Consider the following 27,985-nt stretch of genomic DNA (forward strand, 5'->3'; position numbering starts at 1 on the left):
ATAAGGGAATACTGAGGGGGGTGGTGGTCAAAAGGAAAACTATTAAGGAAGGGAAGGGAGAAGGGGAGAAAAATATAAGCATTAACAGGGGAGGGAATAGAATGGAGGGAAAGAAACTGATAATAATCATAACTGTAAATGTGAATGGAATGAACTCTCCCATAAAACAGAGGCAGATAGCAGAATGGATTAAAAATCATAATCCTATAATATGCTGTTTACAAGAAACACATCTGAAACAAAGGGATACACACAGGGTAAAGGTAAAAGGCTGGAGTAAAATATGTCATGCCTCAGCTAAAGTAAAAAAAAAGCAGGGGTAGCAATGCTTATTTCAGATAAAGCAAAAGCAAAAATTGATCTAATTAAAAGAGATAAGGAAGGAAACTATAGCCTGCAAAAAGGCACCATCTAGAATGAAGCAATATCATTATTTAACATATATGCACCAAGTGGTATAGCATCCAAATTCCTAGAGGAGAAGGTAAAGGAATTAGAGGAAGAAATAGATAGCAAAACTATACTAGTGGGGGACCTTAATCTCCCCCTCTCTGAACTTGACAAATCCAACCTCAAAATAAACAAGAAAGAAGTTAAGGAGGTGAATAGAATTATTGGTAGACCCTCAGTCAATATGATAAAAAAAAAAAATAAGAAAAAAGAAAACCAAAATATGAGTATCAAAAATGAAAAGGGCGAATCTACCTCCAATGAAGAGGAAATCAAAACAATAATTAGGAATTACTTTTCCCAATTGTATGCACATAAATTTGACAATCTTAGGGAAATGGATGAATATTTACAAAAATACAAGTTGCCCAGATTAACTGAAGAAGTAAATTACTTAACCCCATCTCAGAAAAAGTAATTGAACAAGCCACCAGTCAACTCCCTAGGAAAAAATCTCCAGGGCCAGATGGATTTACTAGTGAATTCTATCAAACATTTAAAGAACAATTGATTCCAATACTCTACAAACTATTTGGGGAAATTAGTGAAGAAGGAGTCCTACCAAATTCTTTTTATGACACAAATATGGTACTGATACCTAAATCAGGAAGAGATAAAACAGAGAAAGAAAATTATAGACCAATCTCTCTCATGAATTATAGATGCAAAAATTTTAAATAAAATATTAGCAAAAAGACTACAGCAACTTATCTCAAGAATAACACACTTTGATCAGGTAGGATTTATTCCAGGAATGCAAGGATGGTTTAATATTAGGAAAACCATCAGTATAATTGATCATATCAACAATAAAACTAGCAGAAACCACATGATTATCTCAATAGATGCAGAAAAAGGCTTTTGACAAAATACAACATCCATTCCTATTAAAACCACTAGAGGGGCGGCCAGGTACCACAGCGAGTAAGAGCGCCGGCTCCAGTGTTGAGAAGACCTGGAGATCGAATCCCAGGCTCAGACACTTAGCACCCACCCAGAAACACCTGGCCATGTAACCTTGAGCAAGTTACTTAACCCCAATTGCTTAGGGGCAGCCAGGTGGCTCAGCGAGTAAGAGCACCAGCTCCAGTGTCGGGATGACCTGGATCAAATCCGGGCTCAGATACTCAGCACCACACCCAGAAAGAACTGGCTGTGTAACTTTGGGCAAGTTACTTGACCCCGATTGCTTTAAAACAAACAGACAAAAAAAAAAAAACTAGAAAGTATAAGAATAAATGGAGTCTTCCTTAAAAAAATAAGTAGCATCTATTTAAAACCATCAGCAAATATTTTTTGTAATGGGGATAAGCTAGAAGCATTTCCAATAAGATCAGGGATGAAACAAAGTTGTCCACTATCACCCCTCTTATTCAATCTGCTACTAGAAATGTTAGCAGTAGCAATTAGAGAAGAAAAAGAATTCAAAGGAATCATATTAGGCAAAGAAGAGACCAAGCTATCACTCTTTGCAGATGATATGATGATATACTTAGAGAATCCTAGAGAATCAAGTAAAAAACTACTTGAGACAATAAATAAATTTGGCAAAGTTGCAGGATATAAAATAAACCCACATAAATCCTCCGCATTCCTATATATTTCCAATGAAATTCAATAGCAAGAGATAGAAAGAGAAATCCCATTTAAAGTTACTGTAGACATTATAAAATATTTGGGAATCTACCTGCCAAAACAAACCCAGGAACTATATGATCACAACTACAAAACACTTTTCACACAAATTAAGTCAGATCTAACAAATTGGAAAAATATCAATTGCTCGTGGCTGGGTTGAGCTAATATAATAAAAATGACAATTTTACCTAAATTGAATTATATATTTAGTGCCATACCAATCAATTTACCAAAAAACTATAGAGCTAGAAAAAATACTAACAAAATTCATTTGGAAGAATAAATGGTCCAGAACATCAAGGGAATTAATGAAAAGAAATGCTAGGAAAGGTAGACTAGACTAGCTGTACCAGATTTCAATCTGTATTATAAAGCAGCAGTCATCAAAACTACTTGGTACTGGTGTAATGGGAATGCAAATTTGGAAGATCTTCCCTATCCCTAGGCTAAAGTGCACCTGAAGCCTGGGGTGGGAGGCTTGTTTTTCAGTAGATACTTTTTGATTGGCCAGTGGGTCAATAAGGTTGTTACATTCTCTGAGCCAGGAGAAGGCTATATAAGCCCTGATGTGAGGCTTTGTTTTGGGGGCTCACTTTGAGAATTGTTCTGTGATTTGATCTGGATTATGGGAAGCCGTTATCCAGAGCACCCCCGCCCCCGCTTTGAAAAAACCCAGATGTTGAAACCCAGATGTTGACTGGGTATGGATGTAATGGTTGGACAATTTGAAATCTATCTACTAGATATGTTTCTGTCTTGATAATTCTGTCTGTGTACTTTGAAATTCGGGGCGCTGACCTTTTCCCCTGAACAAGGTAAACGGATACATGCCTGACTGATTAAAGTAAGCTTGTTAACCCATTTTGAGTTGCTTTCCTTTAACAAAGCAGATCTAAGAACCTGTATTGGCAGCAAACCCTGAGGACGCTTGGGGAGCTTGCTGCTACAACTGGCTGAGGAATAGAGAAGTGGATCAATGGAATAGATTAGGCACACGAGATTCAGCAGTCAATGACTATAGTAATCTATTATTTGATAAACCCAAAGACCCCAGTTTTGGGGATAAGAATTCACTATTTGACAAAAACTGCTGGGAAAACTGGAATATAGTATGGCAGAAACTGGGTATAGACCATTGCCTAACACCATATACCAAAATCAAGTCTAAATGGGTGCATGATCTAGGTATAAAGGTTGATACTGTAAGCAACCTCGGAAAACAAGGAATAGTTTACCTGTCAGATTTGTGGAGAGGGAAAAACTTTATGACTAAACAAGAATTAGAGAGCATTATAAAATGCAAAATGGATAATTTTGATTACATGAAATTGAAAAGCTTCTGTACAAACAAAGCCAATGTAACCAAGAATAAGAGGGAGGTGGAAAATTGGGAAAGAATTTTTACAACCTCTGTCTCTCATAAAGGACTTGTTTCTAAAATATACAGAGAACTGAGTCAAATCTATAAGAATATAAGTCATTCCTCACTTGATAAATGGTCAAAGGATATGAACAGGCTGTTTTCAGAGAAAGAAATAAAAGATATCTATAAGCACATGTAGAAATGCTCTAAATCACTATTGATTAGAGAAATGCAAATCAAAACAACTCTGAGGTACCACATTTCACCACTCAGATTGCCTAAGATGACAAAACAGGAAAATGACAAATGCTGGAGAGGATGTGGACAAACTGGAACACTAATGCATTGCTAGTGGAGTTGTGAACTGATCCAACCATTCTGGAAAGCAGTCTGGAATTATGCCCAAAGGGCTATAAATAATTTAATACCCTTTGACCCAGCAATACCACTTCTAGGGTTGTATCCCAAAGAGATCACAGAAGTGGGAAAAAGACCCATATGTAGAAAAATATTTATAGCAGCTCTTTTTGTGGTAGCAAAGAATTGGAAATTAAGGGGGTGTCCATCAATTGGGGAATGGCTGAACAAGTTGTGGTATATGCATGTTATGGAATACTATTGTGCAATAAGAAATGAGGAGCAGATGGACTTCATATTTACCTGGAGAGGCTTATACAAACTGATGCTGAGTGAGAAGAGTAGAGCCGGGAGGAATTTGTACACAATTACAAACACCGCATATGTGTGACGACCAACTTTGATAAACTGGACTCTTCTCAGCAATCCAGAGACATAAGTCAAACCCAAAAGACTCATGATGGAGAGAGATGTTTACATCCACAGAAAGAACTGTGATTGAACCCAGATTGAAGCAAACTACCTGCCCTTTTTTATTTTCTTGTTTGGTTTTGTTTTCTCTTTCCCATTCTTCATTTCATCTGTTACAATCCTTCTTTATAACCTGACTAATGCCTAATGAAAGTATTTGCAGATCCTATACTTGATTGGGGGGGGAGAAAATTTGAAACTTAAGGAATTGTGGTAATGAATCTTGCAAACTAAAAGTAAACAAATTAATAAAGACCAAAAAAAAAAAAAACCACATTATCCCCATTCCCTCTCAGCATTTTCTGGTGGGTACTAGAAGAGGAATAATCCTCTTCTATTATTCAAATTTCCTCTCCTTTGTATTTGAAAATCTTGCTCTAGCAGTTGGCAGGATTGGTGGTTTTCCCAATTGCATTGTTAAACTTAATCACTATGTGTCTTGTAATTTGCCATCTATGAAATTATGCCATCTTAGAATGCCACCTATACGTTCCTTCGATAAGCATTTCCTTTTCTGTGTTCAGAAGTTCTGGGCAGTTTTCTTCTATTATTATTTCTTGCATTATAGACTTGCATTCTTCTGGGAAATCTATAATCCTTAGATTGCTTCTACACATCCTATCTTCAAGATCAATATGTTTTGCTTGTATAAAGAGCATATTTTCTTTTCATGTTATTGCTCTTTGCTTCTCCTCTTCCAAATTTTCTTCGCTTCTATATACTTCTTATATTCCCAATCAGTAGTCCTCTCTTGCTTCTTTGGCAATATTTGCCATCACAGATTTAAGTTTTTCCTTTCTGCCAATTATCCCTGCTGTGCAGGCCATAAATTTTGTTCTTACAATCCAATTTCTCTCTTAAATCACTGAGGAAGAGGGTGTTGTGGGTCCATGCTTTCCTTAAAACCCTCAGGTCCTCCTGCTTCTTTACGTATTGAATCATTTTCCTTTGTTCTGTAATATTTATAGAAGCATGAACTTGTTTACTAGATTTTGAGGATGATACATACTGAGGGTCTTTCTTACTTCTTCTGTTAATGTCCCTGTTGGTTTATCTGTTTATTCTCAAGGTGTTTGAATTTTCTTCTTCCTAAGATCTTCAGCAATTTTTAGTCTTTTTGTCCAGCTTATTTTCTCCTTCTGCTCACTTTCTGACTCACTCCCTTCTGACAGTGGTTTCCCTGTGAGCTAAATCTCAAAAGTGTCTCAGCTTCCTCCAACACTGGACAATTCACAGTTCACCAGCCTAGGTCTGTGCCCCCAGGGCCTTTTGGGGGAAAAGAACTGAACACTGCTGGTTGCTGAGCTCTTTTCCTTCAGGTTTAGTGGAATCCCACACAGGCCCATACACAGAGAGTGTCTACTCCTCAGTTTTCTAATCCTGCAGTACAGAGGGGTGCTATACTAGTGTTATTGTAGCCTGGGCAAATTTCTGCCCTTTGGAGTTTGGATCTCCATAGCAGTGGGAAGAAGACAGAGATCACAGTTACAGAGTGGGGCTTTAATTATAAACCCAAATATGCCCTGCCCAATTCCCTCTATTCCTCTGCTCTCCTGCAGAATTCTGTTGTAGCATACATGGCACTAGCTATCACAACCTCAGCAAATTTCTGTAGTTTGGAGCTTAGATCTTCACAGCACTAGAAAGAGGGAAAGGGAAAGAGGGAAAAAAAAAAACTTTGCAGCCTCTTCACCAAGAGCATGGTGGGTAATGGGGAAGAGAGTGCAGAGAGAGCATGAGTTTGGTATTATTTCATAGAGTTTTCACTTTGTTTTTGGTTCCTGGAGTTTGAGACCATGGAGAAAGTTAAAGTTGCTTTCTCTTTGATGCATAATCTGTTTTGAAGAAATGTGAAAGGTCATGAAAATCAAAGAAAATGTCTTCCCTCCATCTTGTTGGTCACATGAACTGGAATTCATCGGTCTCACACAAAGCCAGCAACACAGAATTGGAGACAAATGATATGGGCACTGATTAGATGTCAGCAATTCAATTCAATAAATATTATGGATGCTCCAAGGTTGTTCTAAAGATATGTAAATTACTGGCAAAACATTCTCAGGTATCAACAAAAATTTCTATAAATCAAGGATTATATTCATGTTTGTTTTCTACATAGAGATAGGGATTAATTTGAGAAATTATTCTATAGCAAGTGATCTCTAGTATTGGTAGCAGTTATTGAATGACTAGCAATAAGGACATCTAAGGTTATTTGTGGGCCTGACACTAAATAACTGTATTCTGGGACAAGTCATTTAACCTCTACAGGACTCAATTTTGTCATTTATAAAATAGGGAGTACAGGGGAACCTTCATGGGAGTTCAAGGTCCTTTTCACAATTCAATGAATTAGCTAGGACTTCCTAAATATTGGAAAACATGTTCTTTAAAGAAATATCCACAAATACTGATATAAAATGAACCAAATGAAGCATTACTTAATAATACTCTTTTTTCTTGAACCATAAAAACGAACAAGAGAAATAATTATATTTTGCTACCTGAAATGAACATGAACAAAAAGCTGACATGCAGGCAGATCTGTGAAGAATTCTGTAGCATAAGACTGGTCAGCTAAATTATTAACAATAATAAGGTGAACAAACTCTTGAATAAGTGTTTCAGGAGAACCTTGAAGAAACCATCCTAATAACATATTCCAGAAAGACTTCATTTCATCACATATCATGATGAATCAAGGCACTATAATGACTCCCAGATCAATACATCTAGCTCTAGTTTCTCTTCTAAGATCTGGTCTTACAGGACTGATTGTCATACATTTCACACTCAAAACAGAACTTATTATCTTTTCCCCAAACTTACTACTCTTCTAAAATTTCTCTATTTTTGCCCAAAGGCATTACCATTCTTACAGTCACCAAGTTTGCAGCAATGGTATGTATAATCCTCAAATGCTCATTTTCACTCACACCAATCAGCTGACAAATATTGTCATTTCTGTCTCTCCAACCTTGCCCAAAATATTCTCTTTTCTCCATTTATCCACCACTCTAGTTCAGACCTTCATCTTCTCTTGCCTAGATTATTGCAATGGCCTCCTAATTGGTTTCCCTATAACAAGTCTCTCTCCATTCCAAACCATCCTCCACAGAGACAGCCAAGTGATTTTCCTGAAGCAGAAATCTCACAACCATGTCCCCCACTACTCAAACTCTACTGCCTCCCTAGGAACAAATATAAACTTCTGTGTAAGGCATTTAAAACTTTTTACAACCTCATTCCTTCCTCTCTTCCCAGTCTTCCTATACATTACTCCCCTCCATGCAGTCCACAGTCTAGTATAGGCACGGGGAACCTATGGCCTCGAGGCCATATGTGACCTTCTAGGTCCTCAGGAGTGGGCCTTTTGACTGGGTCTAAGTTCTACCAAACCAATCCTTTTATTAAGGGGATTTAGTCTGTTAAAAGTTTGGATTCAGTCAAAGGGCCATACTTGAGGATCGAGGGGACCACATGTGGCCTTAAGGCTGCAGATGCCCCGCCCCTGGTAGCCTTACTGGACTTCCTTACTGCTGCCTTTCCTCACATGGTACTTCATCTTCCATCTTTGTAACTTTGTACTACTGGGTATCCCCCATGGCTGGAATGCATTCCCTGCCAACTTCCCCTCTTGGAACTACTGGTTTCCTTCAAGACTCAGACTAAACTGCCTTTCACATAAGGCCTTTCTTGATCCCCTCAGTTGTTAGTGTCTCATCCTCCAACCTCACAGTAACTTTTATATACCTATATATGGACATGTTGTCTCTCTCTAGTTCAGATATAGCCTTCTTCTTAAAAAAAAATTATTTATTTATGTTTAGTTTTCAACATTCACTTTTATAGGATTTTGAGTTCTAAATTTTCCCTCCCTCCACTCCTACCTCCCCAAGAGAGCATGTAATCTAATACAAGGTATACATGTATGACCATATTAAACATTTCCATATTAGTCATAATGTGAAAGAAGAATTAGAAGAGAAGGGAAAAATCATGAGAAAGAAAAAACAAAAATCAATTAAAAAAAGAGAGAAAATAGTATGCTTTGATCTGCATTCAGACTTATAGTTCTTTCTCTGGATTTGGACAGCATTTTCCATCATGTGTCTTGGAATTGTCTTAGATCACTGCATTGCATTGCTTATAAGAGCTAAATCTAACAAAGCTAGTTATCACACAATGTTGCTGTTACTGTGTACAATATTCTCCTGGTTCTGCTCACTTCACTCAGTCTCAGTCCATGCAAGTCTTTCCAGGTGTTTCTGAAGTTCACCTGCTCACCATTTCTCATGGAACAATATAGCACAATAGTATTCCATTACATTCATATACTGATTTAGCCATTCCCTAATTGATGGGTATCACCTCAATTTCCAGTTCTTGGTCACCACAGAAAAAGCTGCTACGAATATTTTTGTACATATGAGTCCCTTTCTCTTTTTTATGATCTCTTTGGGATACAGACATAGTAGTGGTATTTCTGGATCAAAGAGTATGCATCAGTTTGATTGCCCTTTGGGCATAGTTGCAAATTGCTCTCCAGAATGGCTGGATCAGTTCACAATTCCACCAACAATGCATTAGTGTGCCAATTTTCCCACATCTCCAACATTTATCATTTTCCTGTTTTGTCATGTCAGCCAATCTGATAGGTATGATGTGGTATCTCAGACTTGTTTTTATTTGCATTTCTCTAAGCAATAGTAATTTAGAGCATTTTTTTAAATGACTATAGCTTTAATTTCTTCCAAATATAACCTTCCTAGAGACAGAAACTGTTTTGTTTTTACTTTTGCAGCCCTCACACAGCACCTGGTACACAGTAGATGCTTAATAAATCAATGCTTTCTGGTTAAGATATAATGAAGTCTCATCTACCATGCTTTATTCCCCCCACTGTACTAAAACACAAATACAAAAAAAAGTTGGTTTCTCTAACAAAGGATCGAGAAGACTTAAAGTTTCATTACAGGTATATGATAAGACTGATATTGCCACTGGACCCAGATAGCTCCAGAGGAGAGAATGAGGCTCCTGACTTTGCACAGTCCAGACTCACTTGAATCCAATTCACATGCAAGTCATGACATCACCTTTCTAATGTCATGGTCTTCTTTGAGAACAAACAACAATAATAATGAGCTTGAATGAAAAAATGTAATCTTATTCCTGTGTTTTCAGAACACTTACAGAATCATCAAGGCCATCTATATGCAAAACCACTGTTTTGGCACGCTTGTTTGTAGTCCCAAGAAAAAACTGAGCTTTCCTTCGACGTGAGTTCATTTCATTGACACTGCCGGTATCTGCCATGTTGGATGACTGAAGGATGTCATAGATTTCAGAAGCCAGAAGTTTAGTCTCTCCTGGAGTAGTAGTCCTTGAAAAGAAAAACAAATTTATATCAGTTAAATATTATATTATCTTATCTTGCCATAATTTTGTCCCTCAGGTGAAGAAAAACGCAACCTTCTCAAATTTAATTTGATCCAATTCAGAAGACATACTGTGATATTCCACAATAAAAGACAGGAAAGTAATACATAAGGGTAACAAATGCCATCTACATTATAAAAGCACCTAATTAATGTTTGTTGAAGTGAACAATAAAATAAAGCTTGCTATTCTTGTTCAAACTTATGGACCAATCAGGTTGGCATACTGTCCCTGACAGTGGCACTAAAGGATGGAGATCATGTTATCATCCACGACAAACTTTGAAAAGTTAGGCTATGGTTAAAAAAAGAAAAAAAAATCACCTAGGCCAATCATTAAGATTGAAAAAAAAAAAAAGAAATGGAATTTTGAAAATAAAATTGTGTTGATCTTATTTTTAAGGCACATATTTTCCAATTAATCTATTTTCCCAGCTATTCCTTTTTAAGAAAAAAAAATTAAAAGAAAAAAAAACAGTTCAGTGAAATTAACCAGCACACTGGAAATAATCTAACAGTATATGTAAGCGTTCCACATCCATTGTCCCCCATAACAACAAAAAACGTGAGGGCATCTTCTTATATCTCTTCTTTGGAGCCAAGTTTGGTCATAATTTTACAGCATTAAGTTTTGATTCCTTTATTATCCTTTCCAACTACAATGTTATAGTCATCATTTATATTATTTTCCCAATATGCTTATTTCACTTTGCATCAATATATAAGTCTTCCCATGTTTCATGGAATCATCACATTCATCATTTATCACAGAGCAGTAGTATTCCATTATATTCATGTACCAAAACTCACTTAATCATTCTCTAACCAATCAACATCTGTTTTGTTTCTAGTTCTTTGCTATGACAAAATAGCTGCTATAAATACTTTGATGTATTTTTTTTTTTAAATCAATGACCCTCCCTGCTTTGTCACTTCCCACCTGGACTACTACAATATATCCTTATGGTTGGTCTCCCTGCCTCAAGTATCTTCCTACTTCCAGTATATCCTTCAATCAGCTGATAAACTGATCTTCCAGAAGTCCACAAGTATGAATATGTTACTTGCCTATTTAATAGACTCCAGTGGGCTTCTTTATTATCTCTGCCTTTGTACTGGGCTCTCTCACATGCTTGAATCAAATGGAAGTTTCAACTAAACGGAATAAATCACAGATTCTCCTTGGAAAGGCCAACAAAAGAACTGGTTTATTGTTTGCCCAAAGGCAACAACAACAACCAAAAAAAACATGATTTCATAGGACACAAGCTATCTTTTTCTATTTCATTTCTCAAGGATGAGTCAGACTAGTAATTCCAAGAATGAGCCCTTCCAGCCTCACTTTGGAGGTAATCCTGAGTTTAAGACCTCACAGAGAGAGATTCCCTTAACAGATTCACTTCTAAGAGAATGAAAAGGATTCTTACTAAGGTGGTAAGGATTACCCTGTAGCTGAAGAACTAAAGTCATGCCAAAAGAAAGCAAGAAATTTAGAACCCTGCCATCCCTCCATGGTGTTATTTTAAGTTGCTTAATTGGTTCATTTCCAAGGTAAATGGGGACTGAGTCTAATAACCTATTTGAATCCTAGGTCATCTTCTCTTTTCCCTCTATTACTACATCACTTAATGGTCTCATCAGCTGCCATGGGTTCAAATCTATTTAGCCAGCTCTTTCTTGAACTCCAATCTCCAACCATCAACTGGACATCTTGAACTTGATGTCCCATAGTATTCTTAAACTCTACATGTCTAAAACAGAACTCATTATCTTTTCCCCAAAACTCTTCTTTTCCAAACTTCCCATTTACTGTTAAGGGTATCAACATCCTCCCAATTACCAGGTTTTCAACCTCAATGTTATCCTCTTTCAAACTTAAGAGCTATCTTCAACTCCTCATTTATTTTAACCACAAATATACAATCTGTTACCAAGTCTTGTCATTTCTACCTTCATATAGGAGAAGTACACTCTCCACACCATCCTGGTACAGGTCCCAACACCTCACACCTAGAGAGCTGGCTGGTTTCTCTATATCTAATCTCTCCTCACTTCAATGCATTTTCTACACAGGTGCCAAAATGATCTCCAAAAAGTATAGGTCTGAAAATGTCCCCATTCATTGAACTCCAGTTGCTACAGAATTAAATATAAAATACTGTGGCTGTCTCCCATGCCTGGAATGTCTTCTCCCCTCACCTGTCTCCTGACTTCCCTGGCTTCCTTCAAGAAGCTGTCCAAATTCCACCTTCAGTAAAAGCCCTTTCTCAACCCTCCTCCCACTCCCTACCACTGCTAGTATATTCCCTCTAAGAGATTATCTTTATTACACTGTATATCTTGTATGTAATAATTTTTTTCATGTTATGTTCCCCATTAGAATGTGAGCTTCTTGAGGGCAGCAACTATGTTTTTGCCTTTCTATCTCCAGTCTCAGCACACTGACTGGCATACGGTAATTGCTTAATAATATTTGTTAACCAGGAATGATGTTTTTTACCCGTGACTCCTGGAATCCCATTCCCTTCAAAGTTCATTTCAAGCAGTTACTTTTGACATGAGGCAATGAGTACCTACCTACCTTGCCCCCATCCAAATTACTTTGTATGTATTTGATATGTATTTTCTGTCTATTTATATGTGTATAATTTGCTTCACCTGATTTAATATAATCTCAATAATAATGACAAAGACCACAACAATTAAATAGGGTTTTTAAAGAAGTCAGAGTTTCTAAGAGGCAGAAAGAATGGAGGAGGGTAGGGAGAGAGGAAGGTGGGAAGAGAAGCATTTCGAGAATGTGATAGAGTCAGTGCAAAGGCAAAGGTGACAGGGAGCCACAAGATTGTATTAAGTAGAGAGTAACATAATCAAACTTGTACTTCTAGAAGATCATTTTGGCAGCTGATTGGAAGATAGATTGGAAGTAGAGACCTGAAGCACAGAGACCAACTATCAGGATACTAGTCTAGACAAGAGGTGACATTTTTAGACCTCCACTTCAGAAAAATCATTTTGGCAGATGTGGAAGATGGACTGTAGTGGGGAGAGATTTAAGTCAGGAAGCCAAATGAGGAGAACACTGCAAAACGATGTAGATAAGAGATGGTGAAGTGCTATCTAAAATGATGTAGATAAGAGATGATGAGGTACTATCTAGCAGAATGATTATGTGAATGGAGAAAAGGGGACACATGTAAGAGATGTTGTGGAGATGAATAAAAATATTTTTAAAACATATCATGCAATTAAAAAAACTCTGACTCGATTGTATTCATTTGTAATTAATCAAAAAAAAATGTGACATGGAAGGAGAGAAAATTAGGACCCATTATAATAATTTCATGAATAAGTGTTACTTATGTGAATCAAGTGCCATAATGAGAACACAGAAGTCTAGAAACATTAATGACCAGCAAAAACTATGACTTACTTGCCAAAGAGAAAGAGATGGCAGCTAAAGGGTTTAGTTTATACTAAACTTATACCTTTTCTGTGTCATGAATCCCTCTGGCAATCTGGTGAAGCTCATAGCCCCTTTTTGCAGAATATTGTTTTTATATGCATAAAACACATATGATTACAAAGAAAACCAAAGGCTAGTGAAAATAAAGTTGTAATTTTATCCCCATTCAAGGTCATAGATCTCTTGAAATCTATTCTGTTGCTCCCAACCTAAGAACCCCTGTTTACAATGAAAATTTCTTTTGGAAATCTTAAAGGATACTGCAAAGTAATAATTAAGCACTATAGTTTCATAAAAACAGAGAAGCAGTGGAAAGTTTAGGTAGTTAAGAAAACTTAAGAGATCAAACTAAGCAAAATCATCCTCAGGACATTAAGGATAGAACTGGAAAGAGAAATGCAAATAGATGAAAGAAGAGAACTGCAAAGATTTTTATGAACCTCTTTTCACTATTAAGAACAATGAAACCACCACACTAAGACTATAATATCACAACTCCAAATGAACTTGCTGAGGAGGTAGAATCGGCACTGAAGAGAATACAGGTGGGAAAAGCAATTGGGCTAGGCTAGTTGGCATGTACACAGAGGAGGTCTACAAAGGAAGTAACACCATTGTTACCATTGTGAGGGATTTCAATACCAACCTACTATTCCTTATGAATAAAATTTTTATGACAATAATATAAACATGTATATATGGCATACTTCATGTAGGTATTACAAGGAAAGTAGGACTTTCACAAGTAATATTGCCCAGTTAATAATCTCTACAATTATGTAACTGAGTTAGAGAATACAGTATCTGTTTGTTTTGATACATATGAAATGTAAGTACATGTATATAGACACACTATAGATACGCACACACACATACTCTCTCTCTTTCATCAATAGATAGCTCAGACAGATATTGTAAATGGACAATGAAGCAAGGCCTGTAAATAAGTAAGCAGAAAGTGAAGCAGGCTGGATTCAGGAAACTGCAAAGTTCTTTTAATGACCCCAAATTTCTCTCTCAAAGAAACATCTATTTTTTTTCCACTGAAATTTACTTAATTTTCAGTTCCAGATTCTCTCCTTCCCCTTCTCCCCATTTCCAATTTGGCAAGAAATACAAAACCCATTACAAACAAGTAGTCATACAAAACAAATTTTTGCATTAGTCATGTTCCAGGCCCCCCCCCCCCCCCCCCCCCCCCCCCCCCGCCCCAGACTGAACACTCAAGGAAAGAAAAAGAAAGAGAAAACATACACACACACACACACTTCAATTTGTACCTGAGTCCACTAGTTTTCTATCTGTAGGTAGACAGCATTTTTCTTCATGGGTCCTTTGAACTGTAATGGGTTACTGTGTTGATCAGAGTTAGTAAAGTCTTTCACAATTATTTTTACAATATTACTGTTACTGTGTAAATTGTTCACTTGGTTCTGCTTACTTCACTTTGCATCAGTTCCTATAAGTCTTCCCAGGTTGTTCTGAAACCATTCCTTTCATCATTTCTTACAACATGATGATATTCCATCACATTCATATACCATCAAAAATCCATTTAAAAAATATTAATACTCTTTTGGTGTTGCTGAATGAACACTACAGTCTCCAAGGAACTGAAGAGGTTATCACCCAGAGGACAATGGAACGGTACAAAATGAATGCAACTAGACTGCAACACATCACAAACAGTATATTACAACCGAGAAGCATTTGCACTGGCTGCCCTCCATGCCTAAAGTATACATACATCCCTTCACCTCCAATTCATAAAAATCCTCTTCCTTCAAGCATGACCTTTTACATAAAGCCTTTCCTGATTCTCCCTACTGCTTATCTCCTACCCCAAACTACGTTTTATTTATGCTTTTTATATTTATTCTGTGTAATTATATCTGTATTTTGTCTTCCTCATTCAACTTCTAAAAGCTTCTTGTAAATACGAAGTTTCATTCTGTTATGTTTGTCTTCTCCTGTATTCACCTGCTGTTTGCTTAATAAAGCTTGCTGATTGGTTGACTTAAGTGAACTAAAAGATGCCATCCAAGAAATGTAAGAGTGAAAAAAATAGGCTGGACATGTCATAAAAATGAGGGATGTTAATAGAGACGCCAGAGTGTTCCACTGGCATCCAAACAACATGGGGGCAAAAAAAGAATAACTTTGGGTGACAAAATTGCCCTAGAAGGAATCAATAGACAAAACATGTTATGATTTGCACTACCCACATCCATAAGGTCACAGATGTGATAGTAATGGCAATTAAAGATTCCCCTGTATTGGCTTGGTTTTCAAATTGATTGTGTTAAAACCCAGAGTTTGTTAATCCCACCTGTGGGATGGGCTTGTTGATGTGAAAAGAAAGTCCTGAACTGGGAGGAGCTGGTGATGTAGATTTGGAGAGACACTAGAGAGAGGCAGAAGATCTTTTTGGAAGCAGCACCTCGTGGAGAGAGAGAGACTAAGAGAATTGCTGGTGGCCACTTTGAATTGCCCTGGACTTTTGAGACCTGCCCCCTGAGCTGCCAAGGACTGAGGAGACATGGCTGTTTTGCTGGTACTTTGTCTGTCTGTTTTGATGTTGTTTTGCCAGATTTGTCCACTGGTGAAAGACAGTCCTTTTGTTGAAGAAGTCCTGGAACCTGGCTGTTCGCTAAGAAGCCCTGAGACTGTCCTGCAGACAGAGAGTGAATACTGTCCACTGGTGAGGGACAGTACTGTTGTTGCAGGGGTCTGGAGACTGTCCTGCAGACAGAGTGAATACTGTCCACTGGTGAAGGACAGTGCTGTTGTTGCAGGGGTCTGGGAACCTTTCTGTTGGTTCGGAAGCCCTGAAGAAGGATTTTCTTGTTGGATGTTTACAGAAATCCTGGGAGAGGGCTTTGCTAATGTGTTCAGGGGTTCTAGGACTGTTCTACAGACAGAGGATAAATTCATGAAGGGACTGGCAATGTATCTTATGGCCTTGCTAAGCCTTGTCTCCCCAGGAACTAAGATTGCTGAGAACTTGCCTCGTGTCAAGATGAAGAAAAGACCTCCATTTGGGTATTAAGTGCTGTGTTTAAACTTGATGTAACTCTGGGGTAGATTCAATTGTGATCCAGGGGTGGGGAACTTTTGACCTTATGTTTGGAAACTAATCTCCATTTGAGAAGAGGGGCTTTGTGGTGGACTTAATTAAGGTATAGCCTAGGGGTGGAGTAGTATTTAGAACAGGGACTTTGTAATTGATTGAATGATTGGAAGATCCTGGGGTGGGGTAGTCCTTGGTGATTATTTAATCACACTTAGTAAATGCTGTATTTTGAATGATGTCATGTTTTGATCTTCTCTGTTCTTGGTTTGTCACTGAATAAAATAGAGAGCACCTATGCTGGTATTTTGAACCTGGGAAGTTGCCTTTGCTTGGCATTACATTACAACAGATCAATGTGAATATTTAATCTTTAATATTTAAGCATAAGATCTTATAGTAATCTTATTAGATCTGGTTCATTTCTCTAGTCCACAGGTTCCCAAAGTGGGCAGTACTACCTCTTGGGGGGTGCTGGAAAGATCCAGGGGGATGATAGTGGTCTTGAGTGAAATTGGGTGGTGTTGAACAAAAAGTAAGTGTTAACCTAACCTAATGGGGGGGTGGGGGTGGGAGAGGGAAGAGGGGTTGCTGAATATATATATTTTTTAAAAGGGGGCAGCAGGCCAAATAAGTTTGGGAACTTTTGCTTCAATAAAAAAACGCTTTTTGGATACTAATTCCATCATATGTATATGCTAACACACATATGTTTGATTAAAGTAAGATTAACCCTTTCTGAGTTGCTTTCCTTTAGAAAAGCAGATCAAAGAACCTGTGCTAGCAGCCATCCTGGGTATGCTAGGGTGCTTGCTGCTACAATTCCCAAGAAAAAATTCTAATGAAAATAGACCAGGTGACCCCAGGGTGACAGATGCAAAAGGACCTCCTCAACCAATCCACTAGTGAGAGAAAATGTCATCCATAAACTGTTTTGCATTCAATGCATAATGACAAGGTACCTCATCTTATTAAAATTAAAAATTTATTATTCAAAATTCACAAAACTAAAGCATAAACTTTATATATCTTGTAAACTCATTCATTTCATATATTACTTATACTTTGCACAAACAATAAGGACATTGTTTTTCTTACAGACCATGGCAATGAAAAACAATCCACATATAGCAATCTAAGGTCATATCTATTATTACTGATACTCTTCCTGAATACTATTTCCCACTAAGTTTTATTCTTATTACAGTTCATAACACCTGGCACAGCCAAACTGCAATGAAAGAACAGAAAAGGTTTTAATGAGATCATTTATTCAAAAAACATTTTAAAAATGGATTGAAAAAAGATACAAAGACAAAGTAGTAAGACGTGTTTGATGACCTCAAAGAGCTTATAATCAATCTAAAGGACCTAATCATCTTAAATGTATATGTTTGTAGTTTTGACAAATCCCAACCCTTTCCTCTTCTCTGCTTATTTATCAAAATCTAGAATGAACTCAAGGGAAGTTATCTGAAGAGGTCAGAATAGACTTAAAAGATGGAGAAGGGAGTGAAACAGGAAAGAAATCACACAAGCAGTCAGAACGGTCTTCTAAAGTCCTTCAATCTAACTTGTACCTTACTTTATCAGGAATCCCTTCTACCATACTGCTGAGATGTGGCTATTCAGTCCTTGCTTCAAGACCTCCAGCAAGAGGAAAATTCACTATTTTCCAAGGCAATCCATTCTACAGGAGATGGTTCTGTTAAGAAGTTCTTCCTTAAAAAGACAAGATGCCTTTGCTGGCTTTGGAAGTCAAACTGAACAATTTCTTTTCCACAAAACGATTCTATGAAAGACTTTGAGAGAAAAGAAAGTTTGGAAAAGCCAATGTAGCAAGTGAGATAGGGAATCAATTAGAGAGGAGTAGAAGGATTGCCTTTTGGCCATGAGGCCCATCACTGGGAAACTGTAAAAAAGTAGTCCTTTTTAGTAACCAAGATATAAGAATTCTCTTTTATACGTGGTAGAAAAAAGATTCCCAGGATCTAAAATTCTCCTTCTGAACTTGGAGCACATTTTCCCCACATAAACAAAAGGTAACTGTAGTTCGTTCAGTTGAAGTTTTTATGGGCTAGCCTGAGAACCTAACCTTTAGCAAATGGGAAAATGTTTTCATAGTTCCAACCTAAATTCATAATTCCAAACACTGACTTAATAATTTCAGGGATATAAATAAAATTTGAAGGCAGATTGCCTGTCAGAATCACAAACTCTCAGAATTGAAGAAGAATTCAAATCATTTACTCTAAGCTGTATCTTGAAAGGGCTTATTCCCACAACAGTCCTGACAACTGGTCATTCAGATTCTACTTCCAAGCCTCCAATGATAGGAACATACTACTTCCTGAAGTAGCCCACTTCACTTCTAAACAGTTCTAATTGTTAGAAACTTTTCCTTATAAAGAGCTAGAAATTTTCCTCTCTGAAACTTCCAGACATTGATGTTAGTTCATCTTCTAAGGTCAAGCATAAAGTCTAGTTCCATCCCTCTTTTACATAATGACCTTTCACGGACTTCAGACATCTATCATGTCCCTACCTCCCCCCCCCCCCCCCCCCCCAGCTAAATATCTCTAGTTCCTTCAAATCAATTCATGGTCTCTAGTTTTCACATTTTGAACATATCCCAGTTTTTCAATGCCTTTCCTAAAATATTAGTGCTCAGAAAAGAACATAAAAATATTCTGTACATTATCTAAATAGGGCAGAGTAATTCAATATTATCTACTCTTTCTCTAATAACTAAGCCTAAGATTAGGTTGGCTTTTTTTTTCTGGTTACCACCTACCCATCCAGCCTCACATTAAGCCAGCAGTCCACTAAAGTCTCTTGATCAGAAACCACACTAAACTATGGTGTATACTATAAACAAAAACTATACTAAATGGTATACTTAATAAGGCATGACATGGCTCCTTTTAGCATAAATAACATCTCATTAAAATAAACATCTCTGTGATACTATTTTCCTGCAAGTCCCTACAAAACAATAAAGCAAAAAAGTCACAATCACTGCGTTTGGCTTATCTGTTTCTAAGCTCTGGTAGCTTCTGGCTGTTGCCTTCAATCCTCTACTTCACCATGATCCTGATCTTCCACGCCCTAATCCCCCAGGGACAGTCTCTCTCTGGCACATACCAAAGCCACCTCTGCACTTCACCACTATCCCTCTCTTGGTGTTTCTTTTTCCTTCACATACCTCCTGGCTCTCCTCCTGCCACCCATTTCCTGTCTCTTCCATCCTCTGCTGCTTCTGGACTACCCATCTTTTACAGGAACAACTCAGCTATCACCAGACAATCAAAGAGTGTATAATCTTTTGGTCATTAATTCTTAACTTTTTAATCTTTTCTCAAAGTTTCTATACTTAGTTATGCAATAAATTATTATTTCATTACAGATAAGTTTGGTGCTATTCTCAATAACGGAGAGTATGAGAAATTTGGTCTCTAGATAATTTAAGTTCATAATAACTGAGATTTAAAATAAGTCATTAGGGAGGCCAGGTGGCTCAGTGAGTAAGAGCACCGGCTCCAGTGTCGGGATAACCTGGATCAAATCCGGGCTCAGACACTCAGCACCACACCCAGTGTAACCTTGAGCAAGTTACTTAACTCCGATTGCTTAAAAAAAAATAAAATAAGTCATTAATAAACTATACCCTGTTTAAGAAGGAAAAGAAACATGTAATTAATTTTAGCAAGATTTACATTAAAATCAACAAAAAATGCTGGTGCTTAAATTTCAATAATTCAAAAATTCATGAATGCATTAACACCACATTGCCCAGTGATGGCAGATGCATAAGGCAGTAATGCATAACCATGAAATACTTTTAGGAAAAAAATGTTTTTAATCATTCTTGATTAAAGGTCTCTTCAGATGGTTAAGTTATGGACATTAAGAAACTATTCTTCTTCAATAGTACAATAATAAATCTGAAGCATAGGAATAAAACATTCAAGAAATAATTTTTTTCTGAATTTATACTAAACATACAAGAATAGTTCAATATTAAGAAAACAATTGGCATAATAACAACAAAAATATAAAAAAAAACACATGGTTATTCCAACAGACGTGGGTAAACCTTTAGGAAAATATAACATTCCTGAATGTTAAAAACTCTAAACACCCTAAGTGTGGAATATGATCAAAAGCCTTTATTAAAACAAAAAGTTAGCACCATTCACTATTTATTATTAATGAACACCAGAAGCTTTCTTACTGCTAATAATATTATGCACCCTTTCCATTATTATCATTAGTATTATTATAGAATTGCTAGCTATAGCAATTAATAAACAAAATCAATGGTACTCCAGCAAAGAGATAAAATTTTCCCTATTGGGATAGCAGGATGGTATATTTGGAAAACCCCACTTAGAAACTGAGAAAACAGTTACAACAAGATTTTTGGAGACCAAATAAATCCAAAAAAAAATCATCAACATTTCTATATAGAACTAACCAAAACCAAGAAGTGGTAAGATAAATTTCATCCAAAATACATATAAAATGAATAAAATATCTGAGGATTAATCTACCAAGACACATGGTAAGATTTACACAAATACTCTTTACAGGAATAAAAGGAGATAAATAATGACGAAATAATAACTGTCCGTAGTTGACCTGTGCTGACATAACAAAAATGACAATACTACCTAATTTAGGGACAGTGTTTTGCCAATCAAATTAGAATTAAGCAAAACATTATCAAAATGGTATGTCAATATTCTAAAATACTAATGTATGAGAAATGAAGAATATGAGGATTTCAGAGAAATACTAGAAGATGTGTATGAACTGTTACAGAATGAGATAAACAGATTCAAGTAAACATCAATTACAATATAAATGAAAATATAATAAAAAGGAAGGTAAATTCCGATGAGAAGCAATGGGAAAAGGGAAGGGATAATGAAAACATACCATTTCTTTCCTGGCAGAGAAACAGGGGATTGCCAGTACAGAATACTATATACATTTAGACATAAAGGATGATATCATAAATAAATTAGGGGAGAATGTATCTGTCAGACCTATGGATAAAGGGAGAGTTTATGACCAGACAAGAGATAGAAAGAATGACAGGAAATAAAAATGGAGAATTGCTATTATATGACATTAAAAGTTCTTGCACAAACAAAACTAATGCTGCCAAAATTAGAACAAAAGAAGAAAACTGGGAGAAGAAAACATACAGTAAGTCTCTCTAATAAAGGCCTTGTCTTTCAAATATATAGGGAGTTCAGTCAAATTTATAAAAACAAAAACCATTCCCTAATTGATAAATGGCCAATGGATACAAACAGGAAGCTTAAAAAAAAAAAAAGGTTCCCAATAGTAATATGAAAAAATGTTCTAAATCACTACTACTAAAGAAAAGCAAATTAAAGCAACTCTGAGATACTACTTCACAACAGAATGATGAACATGATGGAAAAGGAAAATAAATGCTGAAGGGGATACAGAAAAATAGGAACACCAGTGCACTGTTAGTGGAGCTGTAAACTGCTCTAATCATTCTGGAGAACAATTTGGAACTACGTCCAATGGGATATAAAACAGTACATACTCTTTGTCCTGGCAATACCATTACTAGGACTGTATCCCTATGAGACCTAAGAAAAAGAGAAAGGACCTATATGCACAAAACATTTATAGCAACTCTTTTTATAGTAGCAAAGAATTGGAAACTAAAGGGATGCTCTTCAGTTACAGAATGGCTGAACAAGTTCTGGTATATGATTGTGATGGAATACTATTGTGCTATAATATACTGAGTGGTCTGATAAAGGCCTCATTTCTAAAATATAGAGAACTGAGTCAAATTTATAAGAATACAAGTCATTCCCCAAATGATAAGTAGTGAAAGGATACAAACAGGCAGTTTTATATATAAGTATATGAAAAAATGCTCTAAATCACTACTGATTAGATAAATGCAAATCAAAACAACTATGAGGTACCACATCTCACAGGTCAGATTGGCTAACGTGACAAAACGGGAAAATGATAAATGCTGGAGAAGATATGGGAAAATAGGAATACTAATGCACTGTTGGTGGAGTTGTGAACTGATCCAACCATTCTTGAGAACAGTTTGGAAATATGCACAAAGGGCTATGAAAATGTGCATACCCTTTGACCCAGAAATACCACTTCTAGCAAAGAGATCATACAAGTGGGAATAGGACCCATATACACAAAAATATTTATAGCAGCTTTTTTTGTGGTAGCAAAGAACTGGAAATCAAAGGAATGCCCATCAATTGGGGAATGGTTAAACAAGTTGTGGTATATGAATGTTAATGAAATACTATCGTGCTATAAAAATGTGGAGCAGATGGACTTCATAATAACCTGGAAAGACTTATATAAACTGATGCTGAGTGAGGAGAGCAGAACCAGGAGAATTTTATACGCAATTACAGATACATCATATCTGTGATGACTGACTTTGATAGACTGGGCACCTTTTAGCAATGCAAGGTTATACAACTCCAAAAGACTCATGATGGAATGGGATATCCACATCCAGAGAAACAACTATAGACTCCGAATGCAGATTGAAGCAAACTACTTGCTTTCTTTTTTGTTTTGTTTTGGTTTCTTCTTTCTCGTTGTTCATTCCATTGGTTATAATTCTTCTTTACAACTTGACTAATGTTTAATGTGAAAGTATTTGCAGATCCTATATATGATTGCATGCTGCCATGGGGGGTGAGAGGGGAAGAGAGAAAATTTGGAACTCAAGGGATTGTGGAACTGAATGTTGTAAACTAAAAGTAAATAAATAAAATTTTAAAACAATTTTAAAAAAAGATTTTTACAAAAAAAAAAGAAAGAAAGAATGAGCAGGATGGTTTCAGAAAACCTGGGAAGACTTACATGCACTGATAGAAAGTAAAGTGAACAGAGCCAAAACATTGTACACAGTAACAATATTGTAATGATGATCAACTGCAGAAGACTTAGCTAACCTTAATCAATACAACAATCCAAAACATTTCCAGAGGACTCATGATGAAAAATGTTATCTACCTCAAGAGAAAGAATTGACAAACTGAGATATTTTCTTTCTTTTTTTTTTCACAACACAGCTAATAGGGAATATGTTTTACATGACTTCAAATGTGTAATTGATTTATTGCTTGCCTTCTCAATGGGTGAGGGAGGGGCTGGAGGAGAAAATGTGAAATTCAAAATTTTTAAAAATTCTTGTTAAAAATAAATAATGAATGGAAAAAATAAAAAGGAAAAAACATATACCTGCTGACAAGATTTTTAAAGGAAAAAATATACCAATGACCTAAATGAAATCACAAGCACCTCGATTCATTAAGGGATACTGAAATGATATCCTAGATTCTTTTGAAGGTTTTACAAAGAATGTCTTCTTTGCCAAATTTATTCAAAATATCATTTTAAAGTGAAATATGCTGAAAATTTATTCCTATTAATTCTTCTCTTGTATTATTAAAAAGAAAATAAAGATATCATTAAGAATCAGACTGATGTTATTTATAGTTATAAATAGTTGTACCCCATCTAATGTTAACCGTGTTCATGAAAACACTACAGTAAGGAGGAGAAATCATAGAGAATAGTTAATTCCACAAAGCCAACTTTATAAATGTAAAACAATAGTATGGTAGAGTCTATAATTTAATAATTATATTACTATGAAACTATGTTGGTTAGGGCAACATTATGAGAGATACATGTGTTAAGGTTATATCAAAACATTAAGAACATATATGAATAGAAAGATATAAAGATATCAAGGCTGACTAAATTTAAATATTAAATGCCATTACTGCACATTTTCTGACTTTTTTCAATACACTGATCAGTTGTGTTGATTTTTCTTCCCTTTTTTTTCTTTTTTTTGTCTTTAAAAAATATAATTTATTATATGGGATGGCTCTCTGGGAAGAAAAGGAGGAAAGAATATGATTCTGTAAAAAAAAAAAAAGACATCAACAAAAACTTTTTTTTTTTAACAAATTAAGAGACTAATTTAAATAGGGTGCCAAATAAAATGTTGGACACCACTAAGCAAAAAATATTTTGAATCACATTAAGTAAGCTGATTTCAAGGATCATGTGAGTCTTTTAAGAAATATGGCTTTAATAAAATTACACAGCCACAAGAATTCTGAGAAATCATTTGTGGTAATGTAGGCAATAGTGTTTTTACCCCAAACTTGAACTGCATTTCTCATATATGAAACGTTCCGTGACATGTACCAGCGATGAATAATGCATTAAGGTCTTTTGAGCTTTGCCATTTTATTTCCTGGAAGGTACTTCATAGAAATTTAAGCTCCCTCCTGTTTACCTGACATTGGTATGGATAAAGCTAACCCTCAATCTTTCTGAGGTAAATAAAACTGCCAATCAGAAAATTTTTCAGGAAATGTGCCAAAAATCTTTTGAATAATACTTTAAGTACTGGTCACAGCATAATCATCAACCTCACATGGTATTATAGGCAATATTCCTTAGATGTCTCTAAACTTTAAGCAGTTTATTTCTACAGACTACTAGTAAATTGACCACATTACTATTGTGCTCAGGTATAATTTAAAAGTTTATGTTAGTTCAAGAAAAGCTAAAAACATAAATTTTTTTAGTTAAGTACATAATGTTAATCGTGAAACCTTTATTTCCCTCCTCTGACTAAAGTCAAATTACACTAAGTTCAGATATTTATAACTGAAGGCAAAAGGACCTAATCTAACCAATATGTGAATAACTGATTTTCAGCTCTTTGACATCATCACCTCCTCTGCTTAAGCGTCATTTAGTTTTTTACTCAGCAGTGAAATTACAATTTCAAGCTAGAAGGAAAAGAAGTTTGGAATCACTTTTAAATGTAATCATACCTACATTCATAAGAAATACGAGTAAGGCAAGATTAGAAAAGTAAATCATCTCTCTTATGCTGTGGCTCTGCATTAGTCTCAGAAAAGATGCTATCACCTATACTATGCAATTAGGAAGTTGATCAAAATAAGAAAGGTTTGTAAATTGTTTCTTTATAAGCGTGACTTCATCTCACATTCCCAAAGTTTATTCCAATATAAAGGAAAAATCTACTATAAAACTAAATACAATTATTAAGTTTTTGCTTTTCTTTTTCTTCTTTTATTGGAAGGAGGGAGAATGCAAAAGGGAAGGGGAGGAGAGAAAATAAAATTTTTTGTTACTTAAATTAATTTTTAAAAAGTATCTCTAGGTTATCTATGGGGGGGGGTGTTAGTTTGTTGAGCTTTTAAACTTATAAAGTAGAGGTGGTCACTATTTCAAAATCTTATAGAGTTGGTCACTGTAACTCATTTGTTAAATTTCTCCCCTATATTTTCCTCCCCCAAAAAAGAACCCCACAAATTTTCTAGGGCAAAATAGTTCTCAACCTAGAGTCTAAGATTTCAAGGAGTCTGTGAACTTAGGAAAAAGTAGTCAGAATTTCCTTCAATTAGTAATTTTTTTTAAAAAATTCTGAAAAAGAGTTCAAATGTTTTACCAAATTTCCAAGGGAATTCATGATTCCAGATGGGGATATAAGCTAAATAAAGCAGGTTACACAAAGATGAACAAAAGGAAAAAGTAAAACAATTCAATGTATTGGAAACTTTCTTTGAAACTTATTTTTCTAGAATCATAGCAAGTGCCCTGTTAAATCAGAACAGTGACATTAATATTAATATGAATGTTATGGTAAAAATTAATGTACTGCCTATTTAACAAATATAAATCTTTTTCTGTATAAAATTCAAAGATAGCCTTGCCTAACACAATTACACCCTCTGGAATTAATACAGATCTAATTAACTCATTAATAAGGCTCTTTCATATTTTCCATTTTGAACAATTATTTATGAGGTAGTAAAAACAGTGTCATGAGAATATCCAAATGGCAAACTGAGACAAACAATTTACAACTAATGTTCATAAAAATGTAATTCTTAAACAACAGTTAATAATATTAATCTTTTTTTTACAAAAGACATTTTACATGGAATTATATCAATAGTTTTTTTTTTCCCTCCTAAAACAAAGAAATCTTTTTATGAGTTCTAATCAGAAAAGTGATTGAAATCTTCATGGTTAAAGGTGTCTTGTTTTGTAGATTACAGAATACTTTAGATGACAGGCATATCAATGTTTAAGGAGAGGTTACCTATATACCTTCCAATAAAATCTTTTCTGTGCCTTCTTCAATGGAGTAAGCAAGGCCCAGGGTCTTCAAAGGCCACACACTGAAGCACAAACTCTGGCAGGTCCTACCAAATGAGAGAAGCTTTGAAGACTAGCTGAAGATCTAAATTCTAAAGGTTAGCCTAATCACAAAATGGAATTTTTATTGGGCCACACCAGGTCATACAGACTTTCCTAAAGTGTGAATAGGGTTGTGATCCACACCAATGGAAACAGTACCTACAACAAATGAAATCACAGATCCTTTTGAAGTACAAAAATACCTAGCTAGAGCATAATTATTCATTAGTGTACATCCAAGATATGCTTTCATAAGCAAAATAAGGCAGTAAGCACTAAAAGAGCTAACCAGAACACAAGATGTTCCAAACACCTATATATTATAATAAACAATCACTTATGTGAGTCTCCTCTACGATCTCAGTACCTCCTCAATGTGGGTTATGTCATAGGACCCTCCTACTTCCTCTGGAAATATATAATTTCTTTTCTATAATATGAGATATATTTTCTCTCTGTCTGAATAAGTTCCATGAAAAGGATCATACTTATGCTATTCTCTATTAATACTTATAGAAATGCTTGGTACAAATGACCACAAGATGACAGATTAAGAGCTAGAAGGAATTCTAAAATCATTGTAAGGAATTAATAAACAACATGTTGAGATTTCACATCCATCCCATGGCATATATAGTATAAACAAGTTTATTCTTCTGCTACCTAGTTTTTATATACCTTAGGTACGGAGGCTCTTCTGCTTCTTTATGATGACAAATGTTACAACTGTCTGGGCATTTTACTGACCACAAGTGGGCTCTCCCAGGCCACTATTGCCCACACAAAAAAATTCTAAGCTTGGCTGAGTAAGGAAGTAAGATGTCAAAAAAAACCTATTTCTCTTAAGACATCATCTCAGCAGTTTTTCTTCCTAACTGGTATCATAGTTTATAGAAAAGGTCACTGCATTTGTAAGACATTTCAGATGTTGGCCAACTTAAAAATGTAATGTATGAGAATCAGTTGGGTGAAATCACTGCTGAATTTCAGATCCTTAGCTTAAAGAGAGAAATTCACCTTTGTGTTAACATGTATTTTCAGGGTTTTATGTAAAATGAAAAAAAGGATTGACAGCCTGTGCTTTTAAAACAAGCTACATAATAATTATAACTCACATTTATGCAGTCATAAAGCACTGTGGTCACACAATCCTGTTGTGTAGGTAATATAAGCATCATCATCCTTATTCTAAAAATGACAACAGATGTCCAGGGAAATTCAGTGATTTGCCAATATCACATTCTTACTAATATGTCAGGATGTGAGCCTTCTAATGATCTAGTGGTCTTCACTAAACAAGGACAAAAAGGGGGGCGGCCAGGTAGCACAGCAAGTAAGAGCACCGGCTCCAGTGTTGAGAACACCTGGAGATCGAATCCCGGGCTCAGACACTTAGCACCCACCCAGAAACACCTGGCCGTGTAACCTTA

At 35.8% G+C, this 27,985-nt stretch overlaps 1 protein-coding gene across 1 annotated transcript in view; it reads right to left on the reverse strand.

Moving 5' to 3' along the window:
* The window catches only part of ARMC1 (armadillo repeat containing 1), a 94,087-nt gene that overhangs the window by 12,014 nt on the left and 54,088 nt on the right, over positions 1-27,985 (reverse strand). Inside the window, exon 4 of the mRNA XM_069100024.1 lies at positions 9,476-9,665. Coding sequence (XP_068956125.1) covers positions 9,476-9,665 — 190 coding nt within the window. The remainder of the gene's footprint in view (positions 1-9,475; positions 9,666-27,985) is intronic.

Source organism: Petaurus breviceps, unplaced genomic scaffold (assembly GCF_028583685.1).
Source record: "Petaurus breviceps papuanus isolate PSGF00001 unplaced genomic scaffold, PetGlider_PUasm1.0 38, whole genome shotgun sequence".
NCBI lineage: Eukaryota > Metazoa > Chordata > Mammalia > Diprotodontia > Petauridae > Petaurus > Petaurus breviceps.